Below are 20,350 nucleotides of genomic sequence, written 5' to 3' on the forward strand. Positions count from 1 at the left end.
GCTCTTCTAAGTATCTTTGTATAGAATCATTTTTACTTCAAGTATTATTTTTTTTAGTTCCCTTGCTGCCTTATTAAATTTATTTTTATTGCTCACTGTTCTGTTTTGTTGCCAATTATTTCTTAGCCTTCTTTTCCCTGAAATTTTTTCTTTTATAGTTGGAGGGCAGGATTCTTTTCTTGTTGACTGTTTGTAGTTTGGAGTTGCTGCCCATGAAGCTTTCTGTATGTTTTTTATGAGGTTAGTTATCGCCCATTCAACATCTGCAGGTGTTTTTAATGGTATTTTTAAATCTATTGCTTCATCTAATACTTCTTGAAAAGTATCTCAATTGGTCTTTTTATTGCACAGAGCGGGTGGATTTGGATTCTCAGTTATATCGGAGTACATGTTCATAAGGACTGGAGTGTGATCCGAAGACATGTCTAAGCTGGATGTTGCTGTGACTAGTTTTCTGTCAATTCCTTTTGTGATATAGAAATCAAGAAGGTCTGGTATTTTATAAGGGTCCGAAGGCCAATATGTGGGTTCTCCTGTTGACAGGTAGTTTAGATTATTGCAATGCATTCCAGTTAGTAGTTCACAACCCTTAGTAGTTTTAACTCTCGCATCCCATACTGTGTTTTTAGCGTTGTAATCTCCACCCGCTATAAATTTGTTTCCAAGCGTTTTGAAGAAAATCTCATAGTTGTCTCTTTTATTGTTGCGCTTGGGAGGGCAGTATATAGCAGATATTTTGGTGATTCCAGTAACTCCTTCTATTGCAATGGTAGTGGCTTGTAGGTGATTTTCTGTATATCTTTCCAGTTCGTGATGTTTTATTGAGTTTCTTATTAGTATTGCTGTGCCTCCATGTGCAGTCCCATCTGGATGGTTGGTAAAGTAAATTTTGTAGTTAACTAGGGCTAGGTGAATTTTATTGGTGAAGTGAGTTTCAGTAACTAGCATGACATCTATTTCATTGTTGGTTATGAAACTTTTGAGTTCATGAGTATGCTGGTTTAAGCCGTTTGCATTCCATAATTTTTAGTGTTTGGACCATTATGACCTATTTGAGACAAGGGCGGTGATAAGATTAATTGTTGTTCCCATTTGCGTAATGAGATCTCTCATCATTGCTTTTAGTTCAGAGATATCATTGTGTTGACTTATACTATTTTGTTGGTATATAGTGTTACCTTCTTGTTGATTATTTTGATTGGTTACCTGTGCATATGTCATTCCTTGTGTTGTAGCCCTGTTTCCTTTAGATGTTTGTCCATTTTGTTCTCTAAGTTTTGGATGCATTTTCTCTTGAAGTTGCTTATGTATAATACACCCTCTGTAATTTGCGGGATGCTGTTCTCCACAATTTACACATATCACATTTTTATCTTTTATTTTCCTGGTACATTCTAAAGTGTGATGTGACCCTGTATATTTTACACATCTGGATTCTCTATGGAAAAAGTTTTTTGTATGACCGAATCTCTGACATTTGGTGCACTGTGGAATAACTCTTCTAGCATAAGGGGCTTCAATTGTAACTATCGAGTGTCCTAGTTTCTTGACATTATATATGTCTTTATTATTTTCTTTAATTTTTAGATTGACAAAGAACATGGGTAATGGATTTTTTGTTATGTTTTGTTTAACATTCCATATATTTAGAACTTCATGTCCAAGAGCTTCTATGTCCTGTTTAATATCGGCAGGATTTGTTGAATAATGAATATTTTTTACTACTATTCTAAAGGGCTTGCTTTGTTTAGACTGGTATGTATGATACTCTGTTTTTTTACTGTCCAATGCTTTCACTATAGTAGTATATGCTTCACTCGAAGTTGGTTGGATTCTTACTTGACTTTCACCCAGGGCTTTTAAGGTGTACTGATCATATAAATATATAGCATAGGTGTATATGCATAATTTGAAATAAAATACGTATATATGTAGGTATCTAATATTCTGAAACATTTGTATATCTTATTTTTTTAAATTCTAATTAAGTTACTTTGAACAGTTTTGAAAGGTAACTGTGGTAAGTTTTGTGTCAACACATTTATTTGACAACATTAATTGTGTTTGTATTGTGCATGTTACCATGGAAAAGGCGATCATAATATGGAAGACCGTAGGACAACCCGTGAGAAAAAAGATTTTTCACTGCAATGGCCGACTTTTCTCACTGCATGAGGAATTGTTCGTTTTGAATGAATGTAAGTAGTGAGAGAAGTTGCATATTGTATAGCGTCCATAGAAAATAGCTATTTGTATAACAAGGGAGGAAAGTGCTACTTTTCCTCCCGAGAATGAAGTTTACTGCCCGACGCGTAGCGGAGGGCAGTTATCATTCAAGGGAGGAAAAGGCACTTTACTCCCATGTTATACATATGGTTTTTCCACCTTCCTCAAATTAATAACAAGTCCTTTTTCATTTTTACTTAATTTATTTATGTAACTAACCAACAAAATTTATTAAAACTAAAACTAACAAGTAGGTACAATATAACTGTCAACTGTCAAATATAAGTCAAATTATTAATGTAAACATTGTTAAATCAAAATAACAATTTACTGTTTTTACCATTCTGCAAAATACAGGGTGTTTTATAAATAAACGTTAAAATGTATAGATACTTACGTAATAGAAAATAGATATTGTACAGGGCGTCAATAAGTTATATTTCATTAATAAAATACCATGACGTCACTTTTCCCTTTCCTCCCTAGGGAGGAAAAGTACAACTTTGCTCCCTACAATCAGGTCCGGAAAAGTATACTTTCGGTAGAGGTAGGTGGAAAAATAATTTTCCAATACCTATTAACAATCACTATAACTTATAGACCGAATTGGGCTGAATTTGAATACATAAAATTTAATGATAGCATTTTTACTGGGATATTAGCTGCGAAATGGGTCATGAATTGACAATCCAGATCTTGCTGGTACAATGCTTATTATCCACCAAATTCTTACTTATAAAAACAGTCAATGAAGTACACTATCACTATAGTATATTATCCATGTGCTAATTTGTTGGTTACACGAGGACATAACGTTTAAGCCGCTTCTAATCGCTTTTCAGCAATTTGACAAAACCGACAGCGACCATGTTACAAGGGAAATACAGACAATTTTCAGTACATTTTTCTGCCTCAGGGCGTTGGTGCTGAAATAGTAATTTACGTTACAATACCGGAAAGTGGTGTTTTTCAGGTAGAGGAAGGCAAATTCCAGGGTGAGCCGTAGTCGAGTTTGATCCTTACTTTGATTTTGCTTATTTTTTTTTGAAAATTTTGTGCTTATAATATAAGCGTTTATTTTGACTTTTTGTCACGTTTGTAATCCGGTCTTTCATAATATTCTATAATAAAACGGACAAGAGAGTTGAAGATTGCATGTGATCAGCTACAAATTGGTAAGAGAAGCCCGAGGAGAACTTAACGAAATGTGAAAATAGTTTCACACGTGTGTAAATCAATTGGTGGACGAATAAATGACAAATAGAGAGGCCAATAGGAGAACGGTGAGTTTATTTATGTTTTTATGTACTCAGAAAGGTAAAGTTATAAACAAAAGGTGGCATCCATTTTTGTTTTTAAATATTTTCAAATTTTTCGTCATATGTATTCGTCCCAAATCGTTAAACATTAAATTGTATTAACCACAAATAATATCGCCTGTACCGTTTGGTGTCCTCTTGTTAATTATTTACCTTTTTCTTCTTCTTGAAGTGCCCTTTCCACAATGGAGGTTGGATACTACAATTGCAATCTCCATTCCGTCTTTAGCTGTTCTCATTAGCTATATAAAATATAGCGCTGTCTAAGGCTATCTAGCGGAAGTGTATGACACTTCCAAGATACGTAAAATTTTCCACATTTTCAATCTACATGTTGTTAATAGTAAATAATATGTTGTTTCTTGTTTCTTGCATTTATTCTCATGGTTTTATTAATATTGACTTTCAAACCTATTGCATCGGCTTCAGTGGAAAGTGTTTCCAATTGGTCAGCCACATCTTGTAACATTGTTTCCTAATGGGCAGATATTGCCGGCGTATTCTTGATCCCTTAGGCGTGTGGTTAACGTCCATTGTATCTCTCTTGTGTCGGAGTCTAGTATGGAGAGAACATAGTCTACAGCTACGTTAAAAAGAAACGGAGAAAGCAGGTATCCCTGTCTGACTCCAGTAAGTACGTTAAATTCGTCACTGTTGGTCCCATGATGTGTCACGCTGCATTTTCCCTAAGTGTGCAGTGCCCTTATGATGGAAATTATTTTATGCGGGATGGTCCTCAGCTCTAAAATTTTCTATATAGCAGCACGAGATAAGCTGTCAAAGGCACGCCCTAAATCGACAAACACCATGTAGAGGGGTTCGTTCCATTCAACCAATTGTTTCATTATTACCCTCACACTATTAATATAGTCTATGCAGAAGGTTTCTGCTCTAAAACCTGCTTGATTAGCTTGAAATTCAATTTTAGGACAGTTTGTAAAACTTGTTAGAGGAAAAAATCTTTTTTATAACTATATTGTCCAATGTAATTCTAAATACGCAGCTATAAACGTATAGGTAATACCATTCTCAGTTTTTGGAAATACAGTAGAACCCCGGAAATCTGAACCCCGCTAATCCGAACGTTCGGCAAATCCGAACCAACAGAAAGTTAAAAAAAAATAAAAAATTCACGACAAAAACTTAAAAACATGTTTATTATACAGATGAAACCATAAAATTGAACAATGTAGGATTAATAGGAGGTTGACATTTAATATTTCTTAAAAATAAATACGTACTTTATACGTAAACTTCTTATTCTTCTTTTTCTTCGTGCGACTAAGATTACTCCTGTTTGTCTGCCTCTTATTCTGTTTCAGTTGTTGTTGACTGTACATTGTCTTTCCACCTTTTCGGCGGCTTTCCAATGTGTCTTCTGCTATACGGCTTGTTGTTTTTACAGATGTTCGCTAATCTATCTGATCCATTCGGTTTACATGTTCGTAAACGTAGGGGCGTAAACTACGTAAACGTAGTGCTTATAAATGTTAAATATAAATTTACTTCGGTTTCCTTGCAGTCAACTTAGTCCAAAAATATTGTCCACAGTCCACACTCTTGCGAGAACGTTTTGTGACTCAAAATCAACGAAAACGAAAGCTTTGAATTATTAGTTAGGCTAACTTTCGGACAATCCAAGCTTTTCGGAATCCGAACAGGCTGTCCCCCCAATTAGTTCGGATTTGCGGGGTTCTACTGTAAACCAAATAAGAAACCTACCCAATTAGCCCAGTAAATGAACGGGAAATACGGCGATACCGTGTAATTTTCAGGGTCAACTCCGAATTGCATGAAAATTTGGATTTAGGTTCTACTTACCCTCCCCTTCAAAGTTGAACTTGTGCCGTTGGTTGCTTTTACTTGGAAGGTGACCGTTACCCCTTCTCGGGGTGAAAAACGAGCATTTTTCGTCCTATAGAGTTTTTTAGGTATGTCAATACTTTTTGAGTTATTTGCGATTGAAAATATTTATTTTTCAACAAAAAAACCACGTTATCAAGCCGTTTTTCGCAAATAACTCGAAAAGTAAATATTTTATCAAAAAAAAATATTCTTGGCAAAAATGTAGTTTATAAAAAAACGAAAAAAGTGGTTTATTAATGAAGTCTATAAACCCAGTAAAAACAAAGTTGTAGCTCATGAAAAATACATTCTTATTCGTCAAATTCCAAAAAGAACCGAAAAAATTAAGCAATTTCGGGAGAAACTTAGGAACATTTTTAAAGTGTTTAAAAAGCTTAATTTTTATTGTTTATAAAAGTTTCTAGTATCAAAACTGAATGAGTTACACTCAAAATAAAGTTGGCATTTTAGCATTTTGGCAAAAAAATTATAAAAACTCCCCCTATTTAGCACTCGAAATGAAATTAATCGTCACCGCTTTACAAACAACTTACTTTATTTATGTATTTCTTATATGATCTGTAAGTTTCACCGGTTTAAAGATATTATTTTTGAAAGGGTTATAGTTGAAATGGCTTGAACAAGTCACTAATCACGAGTGTATGCAAACTTTGAACAGCCATAATCTTTCAACCAGATTTTGAGCAATTTTTTTCGAAAATAAGGACTTCGAACAGGTTAAACTTACAGAACGATTAATTTTATTTAGGGTGCTAAAGAGGGGGAGATTTTCACGATTTTGGTTTGCCAAAAAAAAAGGGGAAAACTTTTATACGTTCTTCCCGAAAATTGCCTAATTTTTTTATTAGTTCACGTTGAAATATTCAATTTGGGATTTGACGAATAAGAATGTATTTATTTTTCATGAGCTACAATTTTCCTGTTACTGGGTTTATAGACGTCATTAATACACCATTTTTTTTTTCGTTTTTCTATAAGCTACATTTTTGCTAAGAATATTTTTTCAACAAAAATATTTAATTTTTAAGATATTTGCGAAAAACCGCCTGAAAATGTAGTTTTTTTGTCGAAAAATTGATTGAATCGATTGAAAAAACATTTTCAATCGCAAATTACTCGAAAAGTATTAACATACTTAAAAAACCTCTATAGAACGAAACTTGCTTAAAATTAGTCAGTTTATCCATTTCCGGACCTATTTTAAAAGTGCGTTTTTTCACCCCCGCGAAGGGGTAACGGTCACTCCCTAAGTAAAAGCAACCAACGGCACAAGTTCAACTTTGAAGTGGAGGGTAACGTAGAACCTAAATCCAAATTTTCATGCAATTCGGAGTTGACCCTGAAAATTACACTCCAAAACGGACATTCAGTGGGCTAATAAATATATCCCAATATACGGTTATATCGCTGGTACCTATGATTAATATGATTCCTAATAAATTTCCAGCGACAATAATAACTCTTTGATAAGTATTGGCGATTACAATTTTTTTATATGCGTGTCCGCGAATATTATAACTCTAAAAATATTTATCATGAAAATATTTAGTTCATAATAGATGCCGACGAAAACAATGATTTTTTTCTCTCTGTTTCTGTGTTTGCTGACGAAATCAATTATTTCTGAGAACTTTTTACTAATAATTATAATTTTCGTGGACCCACAAACAGAAATGATGTTTTTTGCCGATACTCCTCAAAAAATAAATTTTTTCGCTAACACTTTATTAGGGATTATAATTTTCACAATCATATAATCGAAAATAATATTTTTCGCGGCGTTCATTGAAAGTTCTATTCTTAACGGCATTTTTCGGAGTTATACTTTTCGTAGGCGGCGGCGATATATTATGCGGTACACTGCCTAGAGGCGTTTCAATATCCATAAGAATTCTTTCCGGGATAAAATTGAGACCTATTAATATTCCCTTCAACTTTAACTACCATATAATAATATACATAGATGAATAGATAGCAGTGAATTAATTTATCATTATTTTGAAATCCTCCAACGTACCCCACGCACGTTCATGATCGATGGGTTAGTGAAAGAGGCAAAGCAAATGGAAACATGAAACCGTGTAGCTCGAAGCTAAACAGATTATAATGTAACCTAAACTAATTTTGCTCCGATAAATATAGACTAATAAACGGGTATTGTTTTCATTAGGGCCGTGAAATTTTCGAGCGCGCTTTTGGCTCAAGACAAGCGCGAAGGCGAATAAAATATTAAAGCAATTCGACCGCAGTATAATCTTTGAACGGAGTTTGGATATTGTATAGAGAGATCAGACTCTTTTGGTACTTTATACACAATAAAGATATTTATGACAAGACAAGCCAATTTGGGGAAAACCAAGGAGAAAAGTTAATAAACACGGTACAGCAATTGTAGAGAGAAAGGATAATTTTGCAGTACAGAAAATATATTTAAAGTTAGTCAATATATTACAACTGAAAAATGTGGTAATTTCGATGCTTTTTATTCGATATTACAAAAAACATAATATAAACAAAAAGTAATCTAAATAAAACTAATATCTACAAAATAGAACAAACATAAAGAAGATCCTAAGAATATAGAATCCATAAGAAGAAAGAAAAATATAACGTCCTGGGGTGTGGAGGATTCTTATGTCCAGCAGTGGACGCGAGAAGTTGGTCGATAATGATGACAAATAAAATATTGGATAAAGTATATAGCCCAGTAAATGACCGGTTTGGCGTGTAATTTTCAGGGGCAAGACGGATTTGCTTGAAAATTTGAATTTAGGTTCTACTTACCCTATATTTCAAAGTTGAAATTGTGCCGTTGGATGCTTTTACTTGGGGGGTGAAATTTACCCCTTGTTGGCCCGTTTTTTTTATATATAATAAGTCGTGAAAATCTCCCCCTATTTAACATGCCAAATGAAATTAATCGTTACTGCTTTACCATTTACTTTATATATGTATTGCTAATATGATCTGTAAGTTTGACCGGTTTAAAGTGCTTATTTTTGGAAAAATTTGGTTTTATATCAAAAAAACTTTTTTTTAATCTTGGAAAAATTACACTCTTTTCAAAATAACTTCAAAAGTATTAGTGTTACGAAAAATCTCAAAGAGTAAAAAAATATAGTTTTCACTTGCATAAACACTTAGTTTTTTTTTTAATTTTATGTAAGATAAAAATTGGGTAAGATATGGCTGTTCAAAATTTGAATACACTGGTGATTAGTAACTCGTTCATGCCCTTTTAACTCAAACTCTTTTAAAAAATAAGGGATTAAAAAAATATATTTAAGTACTCTTATTGCCCTTAGAAAAACCTACAAATTGGTTTTTTTTAGCACTTTATAGCTTAAAAAGTAACTTAGTTATGGGTAAAAAACCAATCACATACAGGATGGGGCATTAGTGCGAGGAAGTCCAATTACTCGTGTGTAGTAAGAGATACGAAAAAAGTTATTTAGATAAAGTTGGGGCACAGATAGGACCATACCCTAAATATATTTTCAAATATACAGGGCCACTCGTATTGACAGGGTGACACAAACCTATGTTTTTTTAAATTGAATACTCTGTATATTTTTGAATTTTTGGATTCTCCTTGATGTCTTTTCTCTTAAAATAAAGGATTTTGTACTATTATATGAGATAGTTTAAAAGATATTTATCTATAGTTTTTGTCATTTCGTTGTAAGTCCATAACATATCGAGGATACAATTATATTTTAAAATAACTTACATATAAAATCAGAGTTTGTAGTGAATTTTGAGAGTAAACTAAATGTAAGGCCAAATACTTACCATGCCGGGTTAGTATAATAAGGTTTATTTTCCTGGTTTTTCCCTCGTGACTTATTATGAGATCACTAACACGAGAATTTTGATCAAATACTACAATTTTTACTACAAAAGTTAAAGTTGATTTACAGAGGAAAGGACTATCTTCCAATAAAGTTGTCGAAGCAACGCAACTCATAAATATTGGCAGTATCATTTTAGTCATCGAATTTATAATGTATAATTCAAGCAATTGAACTCCGTAATTATGTTAATGTTAACATTATTGAATGGAGAGTTGAATAACCTTTCAAATGCGCTACCACACGAGTCCTATTCCCTATTTAAAGATAAGGGGTGAGGGAAGTGGAAGGGAGGGGGTTGACAAATGACAGATGTATGTACCGTAAAAATGTGTCCCCATTAGATCAAAAATCAACCTGTTTCGTCATTTCGTTAAAATCTAATAAATACTGCCAAATATCGAGGTGGACTGTTTTCTTTGGCCCACACTGTATACACAATGCAACTATTCGAATTTCTTCGCAAGGGGTAATTTTTATAACGGTAGAAATTATGTGGCAAAAAATTTAATCAGTAAAGGAATCTTTAATGTGACCGTATAATTAGATAATTCCAAATTGCTTGAATTTACAATTATATGATTTTTTTATTATAGGGGTAGTTTTCACCCCTAAAAAATTAAAATGAACTAACGGCAGTATTCAAATTTTGAAATAAAAGGTAAGTATACCCTAAATCCAAATTTGAATGCAAATCAGTAACGACATGGTATTCAATTACATTGTTTGTTTGAATTGTAACTATTCTAGGGGGTGAAATTTAAGGGTTAAACTGTGATAAAATCTTAAACTATGTTATTTCATGTTAATTGACATTCATTCATTTTATTAAAATATGATTTGAATCAATTACCCGCTTTAATTTACAATTATACGATTTTTTTATAATAGGGGTTGTTTCCTCCCCTAAAAAATAAAAAGCAACCAACGACACAAATTCAACTTTGAAGTGGAGGGTCAGTAGAGCCTAAATCCTAATTTTCATGCAATTCGGTGCTGCCCCTTAAAATTACACGGTATCGCCGTATTTCCCGTTCATTTACTGGGCTAATATAATGTTTTCGTCAATAGCATAAGTAAAGTAGATTTTAATTCTTCTTATTCTTCTTTACGTTTTTCTTCTATCAGCGATTGTATGTCATCAATGCTGTTCTAATTTTGTTTGCTGCTGTTTTAAACAGTTCGTTTGTAATGCAACCAAACCACTCTCTTAAGAGAAAACAGTAGAGATCAACAGGTAGCAAAAACGCGTTCCAAGATTGTGGCTGTAATTTTGAATATTTTTTCGAGATATTTGGCATACGTATTCGTAGTATAATAAAGAATGGCGGTACAGAGCCCAATTTGAAAAATATATTAATATGTGGAAATTACTCTGTAATTAAATACAATATTAAAAAAACGAGCCTGTACCGCCATTAAGAAGAACAAAAAAATACATTTTCTTCAAATAAACTTTTTTGTCCGATGCCTAGATTTTGTGTCATTTTGGAACTACTAAATGTTTTTATTTCATTAGTAGTTCCAAAATGACACAAAATCTAGGCATGGGATAAAAAAGTTTATTTGAAGAAAGTGTATTTTTTTTGTTCTTCTTAATGGCGGTACAGGCTCGTTTTTTTAATATTGTATTTAATTACAGAGTAATTTCCACATATTAATATATTTTTCAAATTGGGCTCTGTACCGCCATTCTTTATTATATTACGAATACGTGTGCCAAATATCTCGAAAAAATATTCAAAATTACAGCCGCAATCTTGGAACGCGTTTTCGCTACCTGTTCATCGCTACTGTTTCCTCTTAAGTTCCAGTATATTTAGGATATTCTTTTACGGCCTGGATTGTGTATTTTTGTCCCTTCATTAGATGGGAAAATATTATGATTTGTATATTCAAAATTACTTCGGGTTTTTTATTCAGTTTCAGATATACCCAGATCTCAAGGATTCTAGTTTTCTGAGAAGTGTATCTGTCAAAATCCAACAATCGCTTTCATGTAAAAAAAATGAAGAACACATAACGAAGCTAGGACAAATAATCCCCGGACAAATAATCCCCGGACAAATAATCCCGGACAAAAAATCCCCACAAATTATCCCTGAACAAAAAATCCCCGGACAAATAATCCCCGGACAAAAAATTCCCATAAAAAATCCCGGACAAATAATTTCCACAAATTTTTTTGGTCAAAATTTCCCAACAAAAAATCCCGGACAAAAAATCCCCAAGAAATATTTGCTGCCGAATTGTTCTCTAAAAGTTTTCAGCATGCAATTAAAATTCGAAATTTGGTAAAAGCTCGGGAAAACTTTTAGAGAACTATTCATTCGGCAGCCAATATTTCTTGGGGATTTTTGTCCGGGATTTTTTGTGGGGATTTTTTGTCCGGGGATTATTTGTCCGGGGATTTTTTGTCCGGGGATTTTTTGTCCTCGGATAATTTGTGGAGATTTTTGTCCGGGATTATTTGTCCGGACCCCCACATAACATCTTACTAATCTAATTTTCAGTCTAAAAGTGATATTGTTTCCACATAAGATTTTCTTCTTTTAAAATATGCAGATTGGACATTCTCTATACGTATTCTATTTTTTGAAGATATTCTTCTTTAGCGGCGAATCAATTAAGGGTAAAATTTGATTGATCCCCGCGCATGCGCACACCGACAGTATGGTATTAGTTGTTATACGGGCTCTGATTGGGTGTTGAAATTTTGAAATGATCTGTCAATAATTGTTCAATATGGAGGTTATCGGTAAACAAAAATATTGTATAATATTAGTTTTTATTGATGTGTGGACAGAAATAAAATCAAATTTATAATTATAGTGACTTTTTAAATAGTTTTGAAAAGCCGCAGGTACGTAATTCTAAATGTTTCAGTTGGAAATACCTAATAGTTTCAATACCTATCTATTTGGAAAATGTAAACAAAATAATGTAGTTACCTATTAGTAGGCAATGCTTTAATTTACATAATCTGATTACGAACAAACTTTCTACAAATCTTCATCTCATATATCGTTTTCTTACTCTATATTTTGTTGTATTTTATTTCGACAAAAATCAAACTAATAATTTTATTAAATTCATATAAATTTATGGTGTAAACGTTTAGTTTGTGTATATTCCCACATGACGTATACGAGAGTTTGGTGCAGTTTGAAATGGCGTCAACTTTCGTACGGCGTGGTAGACGTGAAGTGGGTTCAAGCCCCAAGCAAGTTATTATTTTTTTATTTTTTTTTATAGATTTTATGATTGTAAGTATATTATTATATAATTTTTGAAGATATTCTTCTTTTTTGAAAGTGGTAGATAAGAAAGTTAGTTTGATTTTTAAATAAAATAAGTACAAATAACCTTTTAAGTATATTTACTTCGTTTAAATTACCTATTATATAATAGAAGAATATCTTCTTACGTGCGTACAAAGTACACACACATTCTTTTTTTTTTATCATGTTCCAGTTTTTATTTAGATTACAATGAAGGTAAGTGATACTGTTGTGGCAATCCTATTAATGAGGTGTTGAAGTTCTTCGTAACTATTTGCAATTAGTCATCGGCTTATCTCAAATTATCAATATTGATCCGAAAGAAGCTTTGAACATAGTTAAATCTATTATTTATTTATAGGTATACGTAGGTCTTTATCATCAATACCAACCTGCTAAAGAAGGGCTATTTCAGTATGTTTTAGTCGATCAAAGGCATTCTTAAAGTCAATAAAACACATAATCTGGATAGCCGACAGCTCTGCATCTCTACATTTAATGATATACAGTGCTAGTCAAAAGTCCGTACCCCCCCTCGTATCTTTTGAACGGTTATACCTATAATAGTGAAATTTGGAGGAAGGAAATAAACGAACGTAAGCTTCTTAACTAGTCATGACAGGTGACATAATCATGAGAGATGACTTTACAGCGCCACTGTGACAGATAATTTTAAATGGGACCCTATGGCAAGTGATACCTCGTTTGAAAGGTATTGAAAATACCTATTCTGTCATACTAATTTTGTTTGAGGTTAAGCTAATTTTGATGAGTAAATGAAATTAATATAAAATTGTAGTTTCGCATTTAATTAATAAAAATTCAAAATTCCGTATATGATTACTTGTCAAAAAGGTTGACATTGACGTAAAAACTACTAGAGAATTGAAAAACGTCAACTTTTTTGACAAAAAAACCATAGGCGGACATTTGAATTTTTATTAATTAAATGCGAAGCTACAATATTATTTTTATTTAATTTATTCACCAAAACCAAAATAAACTAAAACCCAAAAGAAGTAGTATGACTGAATAGGTATTTTGAACACCTTTTAAACGAGGTATCACTTGCCATAAGGTCCCATTTAAAATTATCGGCCACAGTGGCTCTGAAACGTCATCTGTCACTATTAGGTCACCTGTCATGACTAGTTAAGAAGCTTACGTCCGTTTATTTCCTACCTCCAAATTTCACTATAACAGGTATAACCGTTCAGAAGATACGAGGGGGGGGTACGGACTTTTGACTAGCACTGTATGTATCTATAATTATTAAAAAACACATTTCGTTCACTTTTGAAAAATTTTACTTCAATTTAAAAAGCAATTAAATCATTTCTTTTGCTATTTCCAAACTAGAAATATTCCTTGGAGAGTGGCTTTCGAACGTTCATCGGAAATCAAGTGTTCTAATTCGACGGTTAGAGGAAACAAATAAAATAGTAATTATATTTGCAAATTTTTTGTAGTAATTATTAGCAGTTTATTTACAAAGAGTTAAGTAATAATTATTTGTAATACGTGTAGGTGAATATATTAGTTCTATTACTAATACGTGATAAATCAGTCATTGGTTATGACAAGCGCGGCTCCTCCTTAGGGTCAATTGGTCAATGACCCCCCTAAAATAATCTCATAAAAATACCAATTTTATTAAAAATATCTTTTATCTAAAACTTCACTCTGAAATATAAAATTCTCTCTCAGCAGTCTGCATTGGCAAAACAAATATAATAGATATAATAACGTCGCGCCTCGCGCTATACACAAGCCCGTGGCTGGGCCGTATTTTAAATTGTCTATATACAGTTCTTATGGCTTATGGACAAATGCATGTAAAATAGAAAAGAGACGGCAGATAGCAATTTCGTGGGCGAGAGTGGGAGTGACCTTTCCGTCGTATACCTCTAGTAGAGTCGACGGCCTCACGTTTAGTTAGTTACCGTCTGCTGACCGCACTTCACGGCAGGTCTATATCGATCGCGGCGTATTTGCGTAATTTATTTTGTTTTGTTGGATTTTTTTGTGATTGTAACAAAAACAAGATGAGTGTTGTTGACGAAATAATTGCCTTAAAATCTGCTGGAACACTAAATTATGAACGGCGGCTTGAGAAAAAAGAAAGTGGTCGACCAAAACCAAAAATGAATTTAAAACAAACAACAAAGGATAGGGGTAAGGACATTCAAAGATATTTTAAAGAATCAATGTACAATTTGTGTGATTGGATTTGTGGCTGCAGTGTGAGAAATGCATTTTTTTGCTATCCGTGTTTACTGTTTTCGAATGACGCTGTATGGGCGAAAAATGGAGTAACTGACATTAAGCATTTAAAAGTGAAAATTACAAAACATGCCTCTTCAACTACTCATATAAATTCATCAATGAGTTACGCAAGTTTAGGACGTGTTAACATAAGACAGCAACTTGATAGTGTATATCGTAAATCTGTGCATGACTTTAATGAATTGGTATCTAAAAATAGGTATATTTTAAACAAACTAATCGACTGTGTAAAATTTTGTGGAGTTTTCGAAATTGCATTGCGCGGTCATGACGAAAGTGACAGCTCCAATAATCGTGGAATTTTTCTGGGCCTTATCGATTTTGTTTCTGAACTGGATTTAATGTTTAAAGAACACATTGAAAAAAGTACAGTATTTAAAGGAACATCGAAAACAATTCAGAACGATATTTTAGAATCAATGTTAGCCATTGTGCATACTCATATCATGAAGGAGATTGGCCAGACAAATTTTGTGGCCATTCAAGTAGATGAGACCACAGACAGCTCCAATAAAACGCAGATGATTATCATATTGCGATATGTATTAACTGGTATTGTACATGAAAGATTTTGGAAATTTGTTAACCCCCTAGGTACTACAGCACAACATTTAACTAATGTAATATTGGAAGAACTTCAATTATTAAAAATTAATGAAGCACCTGAAAAATTGATTGCCCAAAGTTACGATGGTGCATCAGTCATGAGCGGTAAACTGGGAGGAGTACAAACAAAAATTAAAGAAATATACCCAAATGCACACTTCATTCACTGCTATGCCCATCAATTTAATCTTATCCTCCAAAAAGCGGCGAGTCAACACAAACCGATAAAAATATTTTTTGCAAATTTACACGGATTTTCGTCCTTTTTCGGCCGATCTCCAAAACGTACGATGGTTCTGGATAGAGTGGTTAAAGTAAGGCTACCTAAAGCTGCGCCTACTCGATGGGCTTTCAATACAAAATGTGTTGAAATTGTATACACTTATAAAGATGATTTAAAATCTTGCTTAGAGGAAATTATTGATGAGGAGCAAGATGGTAACAATATAAATCAAGCAACTGGTTTAAAAAGACATTTGGAAGATGAGCATTTTTTATTTTGGTTAAATTTTTTCCATAAAATAATGCCCCATGTTGATATATTGTTTAAACAATTGCAAATGCGAGACATTGATGTTATATCTGTCAAAAATTGTATCCTGTCTTTTAACAACAATATCCAAATAATTAGAAATACTATTTTGGAATCAGAAGTACCAAGCACATCAACAGCAAAAAAAAGAAAAACTACTGCAGAGGATCCAAAGCGACGAACTGCACTTGAAATTTGTGATATTATTATATCTGAAATAAATCACAGGTTTAGTTTCAATGATCATCTCATGATTTCACAGTTATTCTACATAGAGAAATTTGAAGCATACACTACCAACTTTCCGCAAAATATTTTAAAAATGGTGACGGCTAATTATCCCACAGTGAATATTTCCAAACTAAAATCGGAACTTGAAGTCTTATATTGTCGTGAGGATTTTCGCAATAGTGCTGGTGCAGTAGCCATACTTCAGCTTTTTATTAACATGAATTTGTCTGAAACATTTTCTGAAGCAGTGAAGTTATTAAATATTTTGTGCACACTCCCTATGACAACCGTGGAAAGTGAGAGATGTTTTTCTACTTTAAAAAGAGTAAAAACATTCCTGCGTAATACGATGGGACAACCTAGACTTAGTGCCTTGTCTATGCTGAGCATCGAGAAAACGCTTGTCAAGAGCATTCCAAATTTCAATGAGAAGGTCATAGACTATTTTGCAGAACTAAAGGATAGAAGAATTGACTTAAAATATAAAAATATTTAAAGTAAGTTTCGTTTTAATAAATTTACAATTTATTATACTATAAATATTCCTATCTATATATCAGTCAATAACCTGTTCATACCATTTTTCCTATATTTTTTAAAAGATTTACTCTAAAAAAAGACAAATTTAATTTTCGGAAAACTAGGGTAAATAGTATTGAGTTTTATCTAAGTCTGTATTTTTTATCTAAAATATAAATGCTAAAAGATCTTTTAAATACTTTAAAAAATCAACAGTTTGAAGTTTTCAAACCAAAATGACCCCCCTGAAGATTGACCCACGAGCCGCCGCTGGGTTATGAGTCGTAATAGTACAGAATCCGAATCTAGGTTGACCTTTACCCATCTGCTTTCCGGATGAAACATTTTTCTATTAAATTTCATATTATCCGGTTATATTTATTTGGGAAAAATGCGATAAGCAGCACTATGACCGACGAATAACAGGATAGTACCGACCTATATGAAACATAATATGGTATATTTTATAAGAAATTGGTTCTATAAATTTGTATTGTTATAAACAAAGCTTAATTTTATGTCTTGATGATTTTGTGTAAGTTTAAATTACTTTTATCATATTTCTGCAATGCATTTTCTATAAGATGTTCAAACAATAATTGGTTTGTATACAAAAACTAATTAATAATTGAGCGAACGGTAGGTAGTGAAAGATAAAAAAATATATACTTATTTAAATATTTTATAAAACCTTGAAGTAAAAATTAAAAGTTTATCTATTCAACACTTACTTACATTATTATTTTCTCTTACGAACTGATTTTCAAAGATTTGCACTTATTGCAACAATAAGTGAAGTGTTCATAAAAAGGCCACGTTTTTCTTAAAAAATTGAAGCAGTAGTTTGGTGTTGAACATATGTTGATAATCCCTACACCTGATTATGTAAGAAAATATTCCGGGTAAGCTCAGTATTGAGAGAAAGTTGTCTTGTTATTACACTTCGTCACTTTCTTCCTCTGAATCACTGTTCTCCACATTGATAATAATTTTATTTATAACAGGAATGTTTTTAAGATATTCTTTTTCAATATTTTTTTACGTGCTCTATTGCTTTCTTCCAGTTATCCTCAGAGATATTTTTAAATTCAGAATCTATTAGTTTCACGACAGTGTTATAACATTTTGGACTTACATTTTTTTGTCTCACATTATATTTCAGTTGAGACCATAACAACTCTATTGGAATTAAAACGCAGTAATATGGTGGTAGTCTTAAAGTTGTATGTCCATTTTTACTTGCTGCATTATCAATAATATATTCCTTTACAAATAATTTTGTATTAAGTACCTCTACTAATTGGTCTTTAGTGTACCAATCTTCAAAATATAAATCTTGTGATAATAAAAAATCTTGCAATTCATCCTTTCTAGAGTATTTATTCGGAATTTTTTTAAGTTGTCTAGAATGATATGATGCATTATCTAAAACAATAACACTGTTGTCTGCTAAATTTGGTAATAAGTTATTTTTAAACCACGATTCGAAAAGTTCACCCGTAATATCTTGATGATAGTCCAAACAACTGTCTTTAATGTCTTTTGCACTTAATAGTAAGCTATCGGTTACCCAACCATCTTCCCCTCCACAATGCAAAATGCATATTCGTTTGCCCCTGGAAGGTGGTACATTAACTTTGCACTTTACATTGTCATTACTCCAACCTTTGCCAATTGTTTCGTTAGTGTCAAACCACGTTTCATCTAAGTAATAAATTTTTCTTCCGCTATTTCTGTACTCGGTTATCTTTTCCAAATATTCATTACGCCATTTTATTAAACGGGCACTTTCCATTATAGTATGTCATTTATTGATTGTTTTATACTTAAAACCATTTGATAGTAAAAATTTTCTTAAAGTTGATTTACAGCAATTAATAATATTTTTAGATTTTAATTCAGCTAAAATTTGGTTAAGTGTGGGTATAATATTACCTGCAAACATATTATAAATGGTTTCTGAAATGGGACCTAAAAGATGTTGCTCAATAGATCGATGTAGTCCAAAGTCGCTCCTTTTTTGTCTATTTGTAATGCCCTCCTTTATAATTCGATATACAGTAGCACATGAAACTTTTGTTAAAGCCGCAGTTTTTAAAACACTCTCGTGCCGTTCCAGTTCTTCACATAATCCATTAAACACATTTAACACAATTTTTTTAGCGTCTTTGGATAAATGTTTTCTTTCTGACTTTTTAATACTTCCTCTACTTGGTCCAGCAGCATTTTCAGGATTATTTGGTGGTAGAATTTCCTCATTTTCTTCAACAATTTCTACTTCATTATTCTCAACAATTTCTAATGCACTATTCTCCCATGGACGCCACATTTTTATTTACTTAATTTTTTTCTGATAGCGAAATCGTCACTAATAAATGCGTGCTCTCTTTACAGAGTTTAAACTAAAAATTATAAATACACATAACAATACCGAAAGCCACATCAGTCTTTTTGGCCGTTCAGAATTTCGTGGAAATTTAAAAACCTTTGTCAGCACAGCGCAGGGCTGTGACAAGAACCCGACAATCGAGTAAGAGGAGTCATAAACTCATAAACTTTTATTGATATAATAATAAGTATAAAAAGGAGCTTACATCGGCAACTTTTAGCAGCAGCGTAAATAAAAACATTATTTTGATTAAATAAACCTAACAGTTATACTTATTTAAATATAATATATTATTTATAATTGTACCTAATGAAATTATATTTTACAGTACTTATTTTTGCGTTTTTCTGAATACTATCCTGTAACAAGGCAAAATATTAAAGAGGAACTATTAAAACAGATGTCATTTGATCTAAGCACATGGATATTTTGTTCGGTATACCTTTAGAGGATGGAAAATTTTACACCACCCTCTGGTATACCACTTGTACACCAATTCGTCTAGCTCTTTAAATTTCTCAATTATCGGTAACCGAGCTATACATAGACAAATTAATATGACTCGCATGGGTTGCATATTAAAATCTTGTCATAGCTCCCCCTTAAGGGGGGTGCGTGGGGTTTGAAATCAACATTTCAAGCACATGTTTGTGAATTTTTTTTTCGAAAGTATGGTAGAATTATTTTATTTTTAAATTAAATATGCAAATTCAGTACAATTGATATTTTCAGAATATTTCAGAATATTAAAAAATCAAGGAAAAATATATAAAAAAAGCCAACAGTGGCTAATTTTTAAAGACACCTCAAAAAACTATGAATTTTGCGGTGTATGTACATCAGAACTCATGATTAGACCACGTTAAACAAAAATCCTAGCTTTGCAGCAAGTTCGCGAACAGGGCGCTTGAGCGTAGTGAGAAACGTTCAAAGCTGTCCCCATTATTTTTTGTAAATTACTCCGCGATTCAAAAACATATTCCGGTGTGCATCACTTTATGATTTGATAGACAAAAAAGAAATTGAAAATAAAAGTTGACAAAACTTTAAACGCGTTTTTTTTTTAAACTGCTTTTTTCAAAGGCGGTAGACATTGTAACTCAAAAACTACCTGACCGATCCACATGGAATTTTGAATATATTTGTTTAGACATTTCGTGAGATAACGCTGTCGAGATATTTTTTGTTTTATGCTTATTTTTTGTTTAACAATAATAAATATGTTGATTTTCACCCTTTTTTTG

General features: G+C 32.4%; 1 protein-coding gene across 1 annotated transcript; it reads right to left on the reverse strand.

The window, feature by feature from the left end:
- Window positions 1-17,744: 17,744 nt before the first annotated feature.
- Window positions 17,745-18,512, reverse strand: LOC126882533 (uncharacterized). The gene has a single exon (XM_050647500.1). It carries the CDS (start codon window positions 18,510-18,512, stop codon window positions 17,745-17,747), a length of 768 nt encoding a protein of 255 aa, XP_050503457.1.
- Window positions 18,513-20,350: the final 1,838 nt, after the last annotated feature.

Source organism: Diabrotica virgifera, chromosome 3, assembly GCF_917563875.1.
Source record: "Diabrotica virgifera virgifera chromosome 3, PGI_DIABVI_V3a".
Classification (NCBI taxonomy): Eukaryota; Metazoa; Arthropoda; class Insecta; order Coleoptera; family Chrysomelidae; genus Diabrotica; species Diabrotica virgifera.

Excerpts from the sequence above, each read along its gene's own strand:
- LOC126882533 (XM_050647500.1), bottom strand. The coding sequence starts at position 18,512 with ATGGAAAGTGCCCGTTTAATAAAATGGCGTAATGAATATTTGGAAAAG.